Genomic DNA, 12,117 nt, shown 5'->3' with positions numbered 1-12,117 from the left:
ATACAGGAAAGCTGTAAAGCCTTTCAACTTTCCTTTTAAATTATTTTTTATGGGATGAAGTAACCCAAAAAAAGCCCTCCCCAGTCCCCCCTCAATCTTCCCAGTCTCGGTGTGTCACACAAACAGACTCTCTGCATGCACTGAAGCTTCATCAGAAAACTGAACTGACTTAAACTGGGGAAGTAGTAGCATATTTTGTGCATATTCCAGGCATATTTGATGGCAAAGATATATTAATTACACCCAGAAAAGATAATGAATGAAGCCATTCACCTTTTCCTGTTATCAGGGTATAATGTCCAAACAGCCAGTAATTGGGAAAGATGTGGAGCGAAACATGGATTGGGCATCTCTGTGTCAGATACTTCTTTGAGAAAATTGGTGAGAGGAGGCTGTTGTTAACACAGATATTTGATCCATCATTTTCTCTACCACTTGTTTCTTACTAAAGGCTGGCAACAGTGACAGGTCTCAGGTAGTTGCTCTGCTCAAGTCCAAGTACTGCTCAAGTGCCTTTTGAAGTAGAAAAGCTGCCTCCAATCATAGTGGTACCTTTTTTCTGTAATATACTGCATCTATTTCTGTATACCTGCATTATGTTTGACCAACACTTTATCTTCTTTATAATTCTCTTGTATCCTTGTTGGTATTTTATTTATTTCAGGAATGCAGGAGAAATATTTATTTATTTATTTTATTTTAATTCCATTTATATCCCGCCCTTCTCCGAAGACTCAGGGCGGCTTACAAAGCTTAGCAGTAGGATGGTTTTAATCTTACTTCTTAGTATGGAAATGTTAGCAAACCAACAGTACCAAAGCTAAATAGGTATGATAATTAATGAAATAATTGGTTGGGATGGGCTAAAGAGCTCCTGCTCCGTTTTCAGTTCTGAGTCACATCTGTCTACCCACAGACATGCAATTAACTTGGAAATTTTCTCAAATTAATTTGGAATTACATCAGCTATCTTTTGCCACATGACCACGGAGACGTCCTCGGACAAACGCTGGCTCTTCGGCTTTGAAACGGAGATGAGCACCGGCCCCTAGAGTTGGAAACGACTAGCACACATGTGCGGGGGAACCTTTACCTTTACCTTATCATTGAGTCCAGTTTTTGATTGCCTGGTGATTGCCTGGTCTAGTCCCTACAATTATCCAAATTAGCCAAATTTTTCAGCAATGGTTTGCATTGCCTTCTTCACCCTAGGGAGAGTGGCCCAAGATTATCCAGGTGGCTTTGTGTCTAAGGTGGGACTAGAACTCATGGTTTCCCAGCTTCTGGTCTTAACCACTACGCCAGTTTGGCTCTCAGTAATCCTTAGTTCCCATTTTTCAAGATAGGTTACTAAAATGCATGTTAGTTAAAATAATACCCCTCCAAAAAATAGGATTGTGTTTATACAGTTGAATACATCAGTGGTCAGGAAGAAATAAAGTTTGCCCAGCTTTTAGTCTGGAAATTAAAAATAGAGAATGGTAAGTTGTTAGTTTATTAATGCATTGTACAAACAAAACCATGAGAGATCTCCTCACACAAGATCAAGTATCTCTTAGCCAAACACAATTTTGATGGAATCAAGATCATAATTAGTTTCTATTTTAACATGTACAACTTTGTTTTGTGTGTGTTTTCTTTTCTGTAGCTTACTTAGATTATACAGCATTAATTAAACTCATGACATAATGGATAATATAATTATCTTTTCTTGTGGTTACTCTCAGAATTAGAAATCACAAAAATATATGGGTTGGTTCAGATATAAAAAAGGAATGGTTCTTTGATTTTTAAACTTACTAGGAACCAAATAAAAATATAATCAAAATTCATACGTTATTTTATACAGTAAGATAATAAAAAAATATTCTTAATTCTTTTATAAACTTACTCAAAAGAAGACATCATAAACTCGTCTTTTCTTTCCCACAGATGACAGATCTACAGTCTTGCTAACCGATGCTGATTTTGGAGAGACATCGAAACAGAAATCATTGACAGTTACTCATACAGTACATTATCAGTCAGTCTCACAAGCCACTGGGCCACTGGTGGATGTTTCTGATGCCAGACCAGGAACAAGTATGGACAGCTTTTTCAATGGAATATGTAAAAAAATGAAAAAAAATCATGTTGTCTTTCTCCTATGGTAGAATTCCAGAGCAAAATGCACAGATATCTAGAAGAAAACCAAGTCATTTGAATAATGTTTCTATGGCAGGAGGGGGAGAAGTGATTGTGTATTGCACAAAACTTCCAAATTTGTCTAGAATTTGCAGACAAAGTGTTTGGGGATATACTTTAGTTCAGAGGAAGACCAGAGATATGTTTACTTAGTCTGAGATATGCTGTTTCTTTCTTCTTCTTTTTTTGCATGCTATATATGTCAATATGTCAAAGGGACGCGGTGGCTCAGTGGGTTAGGATGCTGAGCTTGTCGATCGGAAGGTCGGCAGTTTGGCGGGTCGAATCCCGAGTGCCGCATAACAGAGTGAGTGCCTGTTACTCGTCCCAGCTTCTGCCAACCTAGCAGTTCGAAAGCACGTAAAAATGCAAGTAGAAAAATAGGGACCACTCCGGTGGGAAGGTAACAGCGTTCCGTGAGCCTTTGGCATCTAGTCATGCCGGCCACATGACCATGGAGACGTCCTCCGACAAGCACTGGCTCTTCAGCTTTGAAACGGAGATGAGTACCGGCCCCTAGAGTCGGAAACGACTAGCACGCATGTGCGGGGGAACCTTTACCTTTACCTTTATATGTCAATTATTTTTTCTTAAAAATTATGCAAAGACTATTATTCCTCTAGTGCTAGTATGGGCAATCTTTGGTTTGTGTGGGGCACCAGAGCACCCTAAAAGCATCTTGCTGAAAATCAGCAGCCTATTGTCAGATCGACATTATTTTTTTAAACAACACTTGGTACAATCTGTTTCCAATCTTAATTGAAACATTTTGAAGCCTCCTAAAGCACTAAAACATAAAATAAGCATTGGATACACCCACCTAGTGAAAATCACTGCCATATTTGGAGGTTAAATAATACTAATACATTAGTAAGGCACTACTTTGATCCCTCAGTGACACACTACCTTCATGTGGTTCTGAGGCTTCAATGTTCTGAACCTTGTGATTCTGTAAGATACTGCAACTATTTCTGTGAACTGCATTGTGTTTGAAGAGCAGTTTATCTTCTTTATAAGATACAGAAGAGGGGCCAGACAAAGAGTGTCTCTCCCATAAAAAAATACCATGAGACATACATTACAGAAACATATACTGGCTTGATCATCAGCTGGGTCACAGGGATCAAGCTAGGTGCTGAAGTTTCTGGAATCTGATGAAAAATGAGCTATAGGACCCAGGACTGTTGTTTGAGCAACCAGGCCCAGCAGCTGTAGAACTACTGGAAGACAAGGTGTTTACTCTTAGCTAATATACAGGGAGTGAAAACGAAGAAGTAATTATCTGCTATTATAGATCAAGTTCAACAAGAAAAGGATCCTTAAATGAATGCACAGTTCTGGAAAGAACAACATCCAGAATCAGAAATAACAGAATGAAGGTTAGGAGATCAACGTTGATTTATAATATGAAATAAAGTATACATAGAAGCAGAATTGGAAAAATTGCAAAGGTCTATCCAAAGCAAAGAAAGCAAAGCCTTGCCAGAAATAACTCAGGCTGTAGAGGCAAACCAGGGAGAGTTGGCAGTAGTGGAAGCCAGCACAGCTATTAAATTGTTTTCATTTCAAAACCAGGCACCCTCTCCTCTGTCTCAGAAAGAACAAATCCTCTAACTAAAGAAATAGAAAAACTTAAACAAAGAATAACTGAATATCTACAACAGCACAAAACAACAGAATAAGGTAGCCTGCCTTGAAGGTTGTTCCAAAGAAACAGCTAGCACAAGCATTAAAATATGCTAGTACTGCAATATCAAGTATAAGCACCAGCTCACTGCAGGAAACAAACCAACTAATATACAGCGCAGCTGCAGTTATAACTGAATACGTGGGATGCAAAATCATAATAGAAATAGAATCACTGCTCACCCCGTCCATATATACAGTCAAGATATTGCAATGGAGTTTGGACTGGACAAATGTGCCACTCTTACCATCAGATCAGGAAAAATACTGAAAACTGAAAGAATTAAGATTCATATGAAAATAACATCAAAAATCTGGATGAAGACAATCACTACAAATACCTAAGTAAATACATCAAGAGAGTGAAGTACAAACTTGGTGCAGGAAATACCATGTAGGCAATTAACTCTTGGGTAATTCCAGTCATTAGATACATAGCTGGAATGGTAGACTGAACTCAAGTAGAAATAAAAGCCCTGGATAGGAAGATAAGAACAATAATGATGATAAATCATGCCCTTCATCTACATAGCGATATTGACAGATTGTACTTACCAAGTAACATAGGTGAGCATGGTACATCAGATGGTTGAAGAAGAAAACAGGCCATTGGGCTAATATCTGAAGAACAGAGCTGTACTAAAGCTAGTATACCAGGAAGACCTAATGAGTACTGGAGAAACTAAACTGGCCTACAAGAAAGACCAAATGAAGAACAGAAAGGAGGCATGGAAAGACAATGCATTACATGACCAGTAGATTAAAAAAATAGCAGGGAAAACAGATAATAACAAGACCTGGCAGTGGCAAAGAGCAGGAAAGTTGAAGGAAGAGCAGAGGGGCTAATTCTGGCTGCATAAGGCCAAGCCTTAAGGACAAATCCATACAAACCCAGACTTAAGAAGACAGCAAATGTCACCTCTGTAAAGAAGCTGAAAAAACAGTGGACCACCTAGTTAGCTGCTGCAAGAAGATCACACAGACTGACTTCAAACAACAGCATGACAAAGCAGCAACAATGATTTGCAAGAAGTAACATTTGCCTGCAAGTAAGAACTAGTAGGACTGTAAAATAAAGTCATAGAAAATGAAGAAGTTAAAGTGCTCTGGGAATTTAGAATTCAAACAGACCCCATATTTAACAATTGTTGATAAGAAAGTCCCCAAAAAATCTAAATAATGAACATGGTAATACCTGGAGAGAGCAGAATAGAAGAGAAAGTACTGGAGAGAATCACAAAATAGAAAGACCTGCAAATAGAAATAGAACAATTGTGGCAAAAGAAAGCAAAAACAGTACTACTAATAATAGGTGCCTTGGGTTTAATCCCCAAGCAACTGGAGCACTATTGAACGCTATTGGCATTGACAAATTCACCTTTAGTTGACTGCAAAAGCTTGGAACAGTTTAAATTCTGCGACCATAGCTTTAACACCATGAATCATCAACATCGTGGTTTCGGGGTGGGGTATCAGTATGCTGATGATACCCAACTTTTTTTCTCCACCCCGAAACAACCCAGTGATGCCCTCGCTGTGATGTCCCATTGCCTGGAGGCGGTCCAGGTCTGGATGGGGAGAAACGGGCTTCGTCTCAATCCTGCCAAGACTGAGTGGCTATGCATACCGGCATCTCGGGTTAACCAGACTATTCCATCTTTAACGATGGGGGGTGAGGTGTTACCCCCCGTTGATAGGGCTCGCAACTTGGGCATCCTCCTGGATTCACAGCTCAATTTTGAAGATCACATAGGATCCGTGACCAGAGGGGCTTTTGCCCAGGTCCGCCTGGTGCGCCAGTTGTGACCCTATCTGGACCGAGATGCCCTATGCACAGTCACCCATGCGCTCGTGACCTCCCGGTTAGACTACTGCAACGCTCTCTACATGGGGCTGCCCTCGAGGACCACTCGGAGGCTTCAGCTGGTGCAGTATGCTGCTGCCCGAGTTGCGATGGGGGTTTCCCGATACTCCCATGTAACACCTCTACTCCGCGAGCTGCATTGGCTTGCGGTTGCTCTCCGGGTGAGATTCAAGGTGCTGGTGATGACCTTTAAAGCCCTAAATGGCTTGGGTCCGGGATATTTGAGGGAACACCTGCTGCCAGCATCAAGCTCCCTTCGTCCTGTGCGCTCCCACATGGAGGGCCTTCTCAGGGTGCTGCTGGTAAAAGACTGCCGGTGGATAACACACAGGGGGAGGGCCTTCTCTGTGGGTGCGCCTGCCCTTTGGAACCAGCTGCCCATGGAGCTTAGGACTGCCTCCGACCTTCAGTCATTCCGCCAGGACCTGAAGACCTGGCTCTTTGAGCTTTCCGGCCCAGGCTGAGAGTTTTTAATTGGGGTTTTATATTTTTCAGGGATCAAATTTAATTATTTTAACTGTTTTTAACTTTTGTATTGTATTGACGTTTTTAAATACTTTATAAACCGCCCTGAGTCCTACGGGAAAAGGGCGGTATATAAATTCAATAAACTTAAACTTAAACTTAATCTGCCTATTGTAGATTCTTGGGAAGAATTTGATAGGTTGATAAAAAAATGCCAAATCTAATTTAAACATGTAGTTGACTATGAGACCAATCCTAATAACAATAGCACTTTACAGTGCTATACAGCCCTCTCTAAGCAGTTTACAGAGTCAGCATGTTGCCCCCAACAATCTGGGTCCTCATTTTACCGACCTTGGTAGGATGGAAGGCTGAGTCAAACTTGAGCTGGTCAGGATTGAGGGAATCAAACTCCTGGCAGTATGAGCAGAGTTAGCCTGCAATACTGCTTTCTAACCACTATGCCACCACAGCTAATATTAAAATACTAATACTAACAGGGAAAGGTGGCATATATTGCTCTCAGTCATGCAGAACTCCTACGTTGCTAAGAGATTTTCTGCCTCTCCAAGCTTCCCTTTATTTTTAAGTATTCATCAATCATATTCAGTTTTGGTCTCTTGCAGTTTTCAAAACTCTCCCTTACCCCTTCCCATAACTATGCAAACACTTCCATGCATTTTTTTTATTAACGAACTTTATGAACTGAGTTGTCCAAGTTGTCATTACTCTTCTAGGAAAGCCAAACCCCTCTAATAGCTGGAATTCGTGGTCTTTATTTCTTTCTCTGCCAATACAAGTTGATATGCCAACTCTTATGCTAGTTTTAATATTATTCTGGAGAAAAAGGCGTTAAATTTTGACAACATCAAATACATTTAATAACGGTTGGGATATTTTCCAACTACAAAACCCTTTATACAAGTGTAATTCATTCAGTAAGCAGATTTATCCTTCTAAGGTTTTCAATTTGATAAAAATCTAATACCGTTATTAATCACTGGAGCGTTTCCTCACATTTTGGCAATTATTCTGTGAGGTTTACAAAATACAGTGCACTTTCAGTATAGAAAATCTGCAGCATATCACAAATTAGGATGCTATTTTGTTTTGCTCAGCTATTCATCTACATATTGTATTCACTTAAAAAAAGGGACACTGCATTTATTGCTGAATGTCTTTATTTTTATGCTGTTATTGTAGTTTCAAAAAGCAAGCAACATATGGACAGTTTACTTTTTTTAAAAAAATGCTTGCAAATAAAATGCTGTCAATCTTTGATAAGAAGAGATGAATCATGAACAATTCTTACATCTTATAGGTAGCGGCACCTTCTTAAAGATTCTAGAATAAAAATATTTCCTTGCTTCTTTATTTTCCCCAAATATATACCTTTATGTTATTTTTTTAAGTGTGTAAATGGGAAATATACAGCAGAACTGATTCTAGATTGTTTATTGGGGAAGAGAGGGTAGACTTCCATAGCCTGGTCTTCATAAACGTACTAGTTGAGGTAACAGCAAGATCTATTTGTTTCTAATTTACTTTTTAAAAAATAAATGTCCAACTATTACTGTATTTATATGACTCTGGTTACTAGCTTTGTAGCTAAGATATTTAAAAGGAAACTGGATAAAGATACACACATTGGTTGAACCTACATATATTGTTGCTAGTAGTTGACGTTAGCTGATTCAGTGATAGATCAGCTTCTCTGTAACTCAGTTTTAATTTTAAGACATGGTCTTAAAATATGATTTTATGATTTTTTTATAATTATGGTTAATGATTTTTTTTCTTTTCCTCTTCTGTTCCTTAAATAAATAAATTAATCAAATATGCAATTATCTTGGTTTTAATTGCAGATCCTACAACCAGAAGGAATGCAAAAGCTGGGCCTACAGCCCGGAACAGATATGCTAGCCAATGGACTCTCAATAGACCCCATCCTACAATATCAGCCCACACTTTAACAACAGACTGGAGGCTGCCAACTCCCAGGGCCACAGGGTCTGTTGATAAAGAAAGCGATAGCTACAGTGTTAGTCCATCGCAAGATACAGGTATCATCTTTAGTTTAGATTTCATCTTCAGGTCAAGAAAGCATTATTATAGATATAGCCGGTTATATGCTTGTTTTCATGTAACATATTTAACATATATGTTAGTCATTTTTTTTAAAAAAAGCAACACATGTTATAATCACTTTCTAGGTCATCTTGAGTTTTTAAAAATGCAAATAGAAGGAGCTGTTGGCAAAGGGAGTGACAATCTTGAGGATCAACAGATGCAGATGAGATATTTATCCCCAGCTTATCATACTGAATATGCAATATTCTCCTCATATATCATAGGGAGGCTAATGTATGGCCCAACAAGAATTTTCCTTCCTTGGTCAGCATCTGCATTGCCAGCACTTTAGTTAGTGACTTGATTTGGCAGCTAGTCTATGAAGAGAATCTACTAGATTGTCTATAGCACGGGTCCCCAACCCCCAGGCTGCGGACTGGCACCAGTCCATGGCCTGCCAGGAACCAGGCTGTGCAAGCAAGCAAAGCCCCATCCATGCATGGGCGAGATCCATGCAATGCACGAAACCACACACCCCCAGTCGAGAGAAATATTGCCCTCCATGGAACCACTCCCTGGTGCCCAAAAGATGCGGGGAGGGGGCGCTGCTCTAGAGGCTTCGCTGAAATAGATGTGGCTGATTGGTGTACTTTACCCCAAGAATATGCTCTTAGCTACTATATAAAATTCATTTTAGGAGCTGATTCACTAAACTGGAGAGTATTCACATACTGATGCTATTTGTATGTTGCCCATTCCTGAAAACTCTTTGTCTGACTTCCCCTCCATAAATTGCTTTAGGACATGCCTCAAACAGCAGTTTATGTCTAGTGACCACTTGATTAACATGAAAAATCAAATGGTTAAATCAAACAATTAAAATAGATTGTTTTAATTATTAACCTAATTAGACAAACTTAATGGATAAATTTTGCAGAATATTTTGTAGCTCCTATCTTACAAAAGCATAAAGCCAGATATATAGGTAAAAGAGATTAGTATGTTTTATTTGCTTGCTTGCTTGCTTGCTTTGGAGATTCTTTGAGAACTTCTGATAACTTTTACCACTTGGTTTTGAACAAAATATTTCAATTTTGATCTTACTTGCTAGTTCAAAGCCCTGAAACAGAAGGGATTTAATCTATTGCACATTTTGTCATCTACCTAATTGGTTCAAATCAATCTTATTTTGTTTGAAACTTGACTGAATCCAAAGTTCAGATGCACAGCTGGAAGAAAAGTATTTGAGCTGACCAAAATACCAATTAAAAGCAGTTGTGTGAAATGGATTCATAGCTTTCAAAAATTAATAAAGAAGTTCTGAAATAAAATGAGGATGTAAACTTCCATGTCATTTTAGTTTCTCAGTGTTAAATATCAATTACTTAAAAATATTATTTAAATGAAATTATGTGAAGACAAATAGGAATGGACAAATATTTTCATATTTTCTGAGAGTTAACAATTGTCCCTTCTATCCAATACATTTGAAGATCCTAATTTGACATAAAAGATAAATCATTAAAACAAATTGGGGGGAAATGGAATTAATAAAAATAATTTCATTCTGAATTTTTTTTTCTTCCCATCCTGTAATACTAATTTTGCATGATGGAAATAAAGAAACTTATCAGCAAAACCTGATAGCACAGTATGCCATATTGTATGGGCATGCTATAAAGGATGTGCAAATTCTCATGGGAATATACAGTAGAAAGCCATGCTTTTGCTGATTGTTCCCTTGCCTTTTCTTTATTGTTTAGATCGAGCAAGAAGCAGCATGGTCTCCACAGAAAGTGCCTCCTCCACATATGAAGAGCTAGCCAGAGCATATGAACACGCCAAGATGGAAGAGCAGCTGCGACATGCAAAGTTTACCATCACAGAATGCTTCATATCAGACACCTCATCAGAGCAGCTTACGGCAGGGACTAATGAATATACAGACAGCCTGACCTCAAGCACCCCATCCGAATCAGGGATTTGCAGATTCACTGCATCTCCTCCCAAACCTCAGGACGGAGGACGCGTGACAAACATGGCTGTTCCAAAGGCACATCGGCCAGGTAGGTGTCTATGGCTGCTATTTTAATTCCATCTGTTTTAATTCTAGGAATGAGGCAAACAAAAGCATGCCCAAAAAGATTTAAAAAAAATCTGGCAGCAAAAAATCAGTGCTGATTTTTATAACTGTCTGTAACAACAACTTCTTACTGAGTTGTATGGTAGAGGAAAAGCATAATGTTCAACTTTTCAGTCTGCTGAATACTGAAGGCTCTTACGTCCCTGCCTTCACAACCATGCCCATACTGAACTGCTAATGCTAACCCTTAAGATTTTAACTGGTAAAAAAGTTTACGTGAAAATTGGAATTTATTCATAACCGAACTCAATAATATTTTTCCACAACTGAGTACTCTTTTGCCTGCCAGCCCTTTTTATGTGACTTTTACTCTGGAACTCTGAAATATTGTTTCAAGTACATTTTTCTTTCCCCCCGCCCCCCATGGGTAAGGATGCCCCTAGTTTTTGAGGCTTTGCTTGGCCATCAGAAGAGAAATCCTCATGATTGTCAAAGGTATTTCAAGGGGGCTTTTGTATTCAAGATTTTGGAGGAAAAAAGTGTTCTGGATTTCATTGTTACATTATTTTAAAGCATTCCTCCTGCCTCAGTAAGGAGGCAATTCTTTTTCAGTGGCCACAGGAGGATATTACAAAAATACACCGGTGTTGATTTAAATCAGGGGTCTTCAAACTTGGCCCTTTTATGATTTGTGGACTTCAACTCCCAGAATTCCTCAGCCAGCCATGCTGGGTGAGGAAATCTGGGAGTTGGTCCACAAGTATTTTTAATCACTATTGCTGGTCTGTATCCAACAAGTCAGAATTATTGGAGCTATAAGGTATTTCTAGCATAAGTTCTAGTTGTCAGAATTATTTTTTCTGCATGTTGTGGTTTAATTCCTAATAGAGCAAGACTGTTTTTCCCCCAGTTATTATCATTATTCTTATCAGCCCAAATCAATCCACTTCAGGTTGGAGATCTCCTATTTGATTCTAGATTGCAATCTACCATGTTGGGCCACTGTTGGTTGGTAGCTTGATGTTTTTGAACTTCTCAGTCTGGGATAATTTGCCCCAAATCATGCAATCAGTTACCAGGCTTAAGGGAGGACTAGAATTTGGATACTGCTTCTCCTAGTCTAATAACTTAATCATTGTATCTCATTATAGCTATCATTTTATGGGTACAGTATTTATAAAATATGCTATTCAGGCAAATGAAAACCTTTAATGCTATTGAATGAATAAAATGCGGTAATGCCACTGTGAGGGGGGAAAAACGCATTCAAAAAGGTTTCCTACAGCACTGAGGTTACTTTGTTCTATACTTTTAGTAACTAACAATGAATTACATAATGTACGTAAAATATGCTTTAAATAATAAATCATAAAGCTGTGCAGTATGATTCTCTAAAACTATAAAACATACGTTATTACATTATACAATTCCCTCATTCCCCAAATCCAAAATACTAACTATCCTGTCAGGTTAAAAATATCTCATGCCGTATTTTCATTACTAGACATGAAGGCGAACCAGAGAAGATAGGAACATAATTTTCAACAGCAAGCTCATATTTTTGTGAGATTTGCTTCCATTTTTATACGTATATTTGATAACACTGGACAAGAGGCCCCCTTCCAAAATACTTATCTTTCTTTTATGGATATAGATATTTAGTATTAATCACACTAACTGGTTATTTTAAAGAAAGAAATTGAAGAAAATTGGAAATATTTTCTAAGCATATTTTATATACAAAAAGCAAATGAACCCATCACTT

The 12,117-nt window shown here is 38.4% G+C and overlaps 1 protein-coding gene across 1 annotated transcript in view; it reads left to right on the top strand.

Annotated features, from left to right (window-relative positions):
• DSCAM (DS cell adhesion molecule) overlaps positions 1-12,117 on the top strand; it is a gene marked incomplete at both ends in the record, with an annotated part of 366,722 nt that overhangs the window by 311,633 nt on the left and 42,972 nt on the right. The window contains 3 exons of the mRNA XM_083361425.1: positions 1,933-2,082; positions 8,065-8,262; positions 10,033-10,335. Coding sequence (XP_083217551.1) covers positions 1,933-2,082; positions 8,065-8,262; positions 10,033-10,335 — 651 coding nt within the window. The remainder of the gene's footprint in view (positions 1-1,932; positions 2,083-8,064; positions 8,263-10,032; positions 10,336-12,117) is intronic.

Source organism: Vipera ursinii (genome assembly GCF_947247035.1).
Source record: "Vipera ursinii genome assembly, chromosome: 4".
NCBI classification, from domain to species: Eukaryota; Metazoa; Chordata; class Lepidosauria; order Squamata; family Viperidae; genus Vipera; species Vipera ursinii.
Note: the sequence above shows the minus strand (reverse complement) of the source record. Positions and strands in the feature narration are given on the sequence as shown.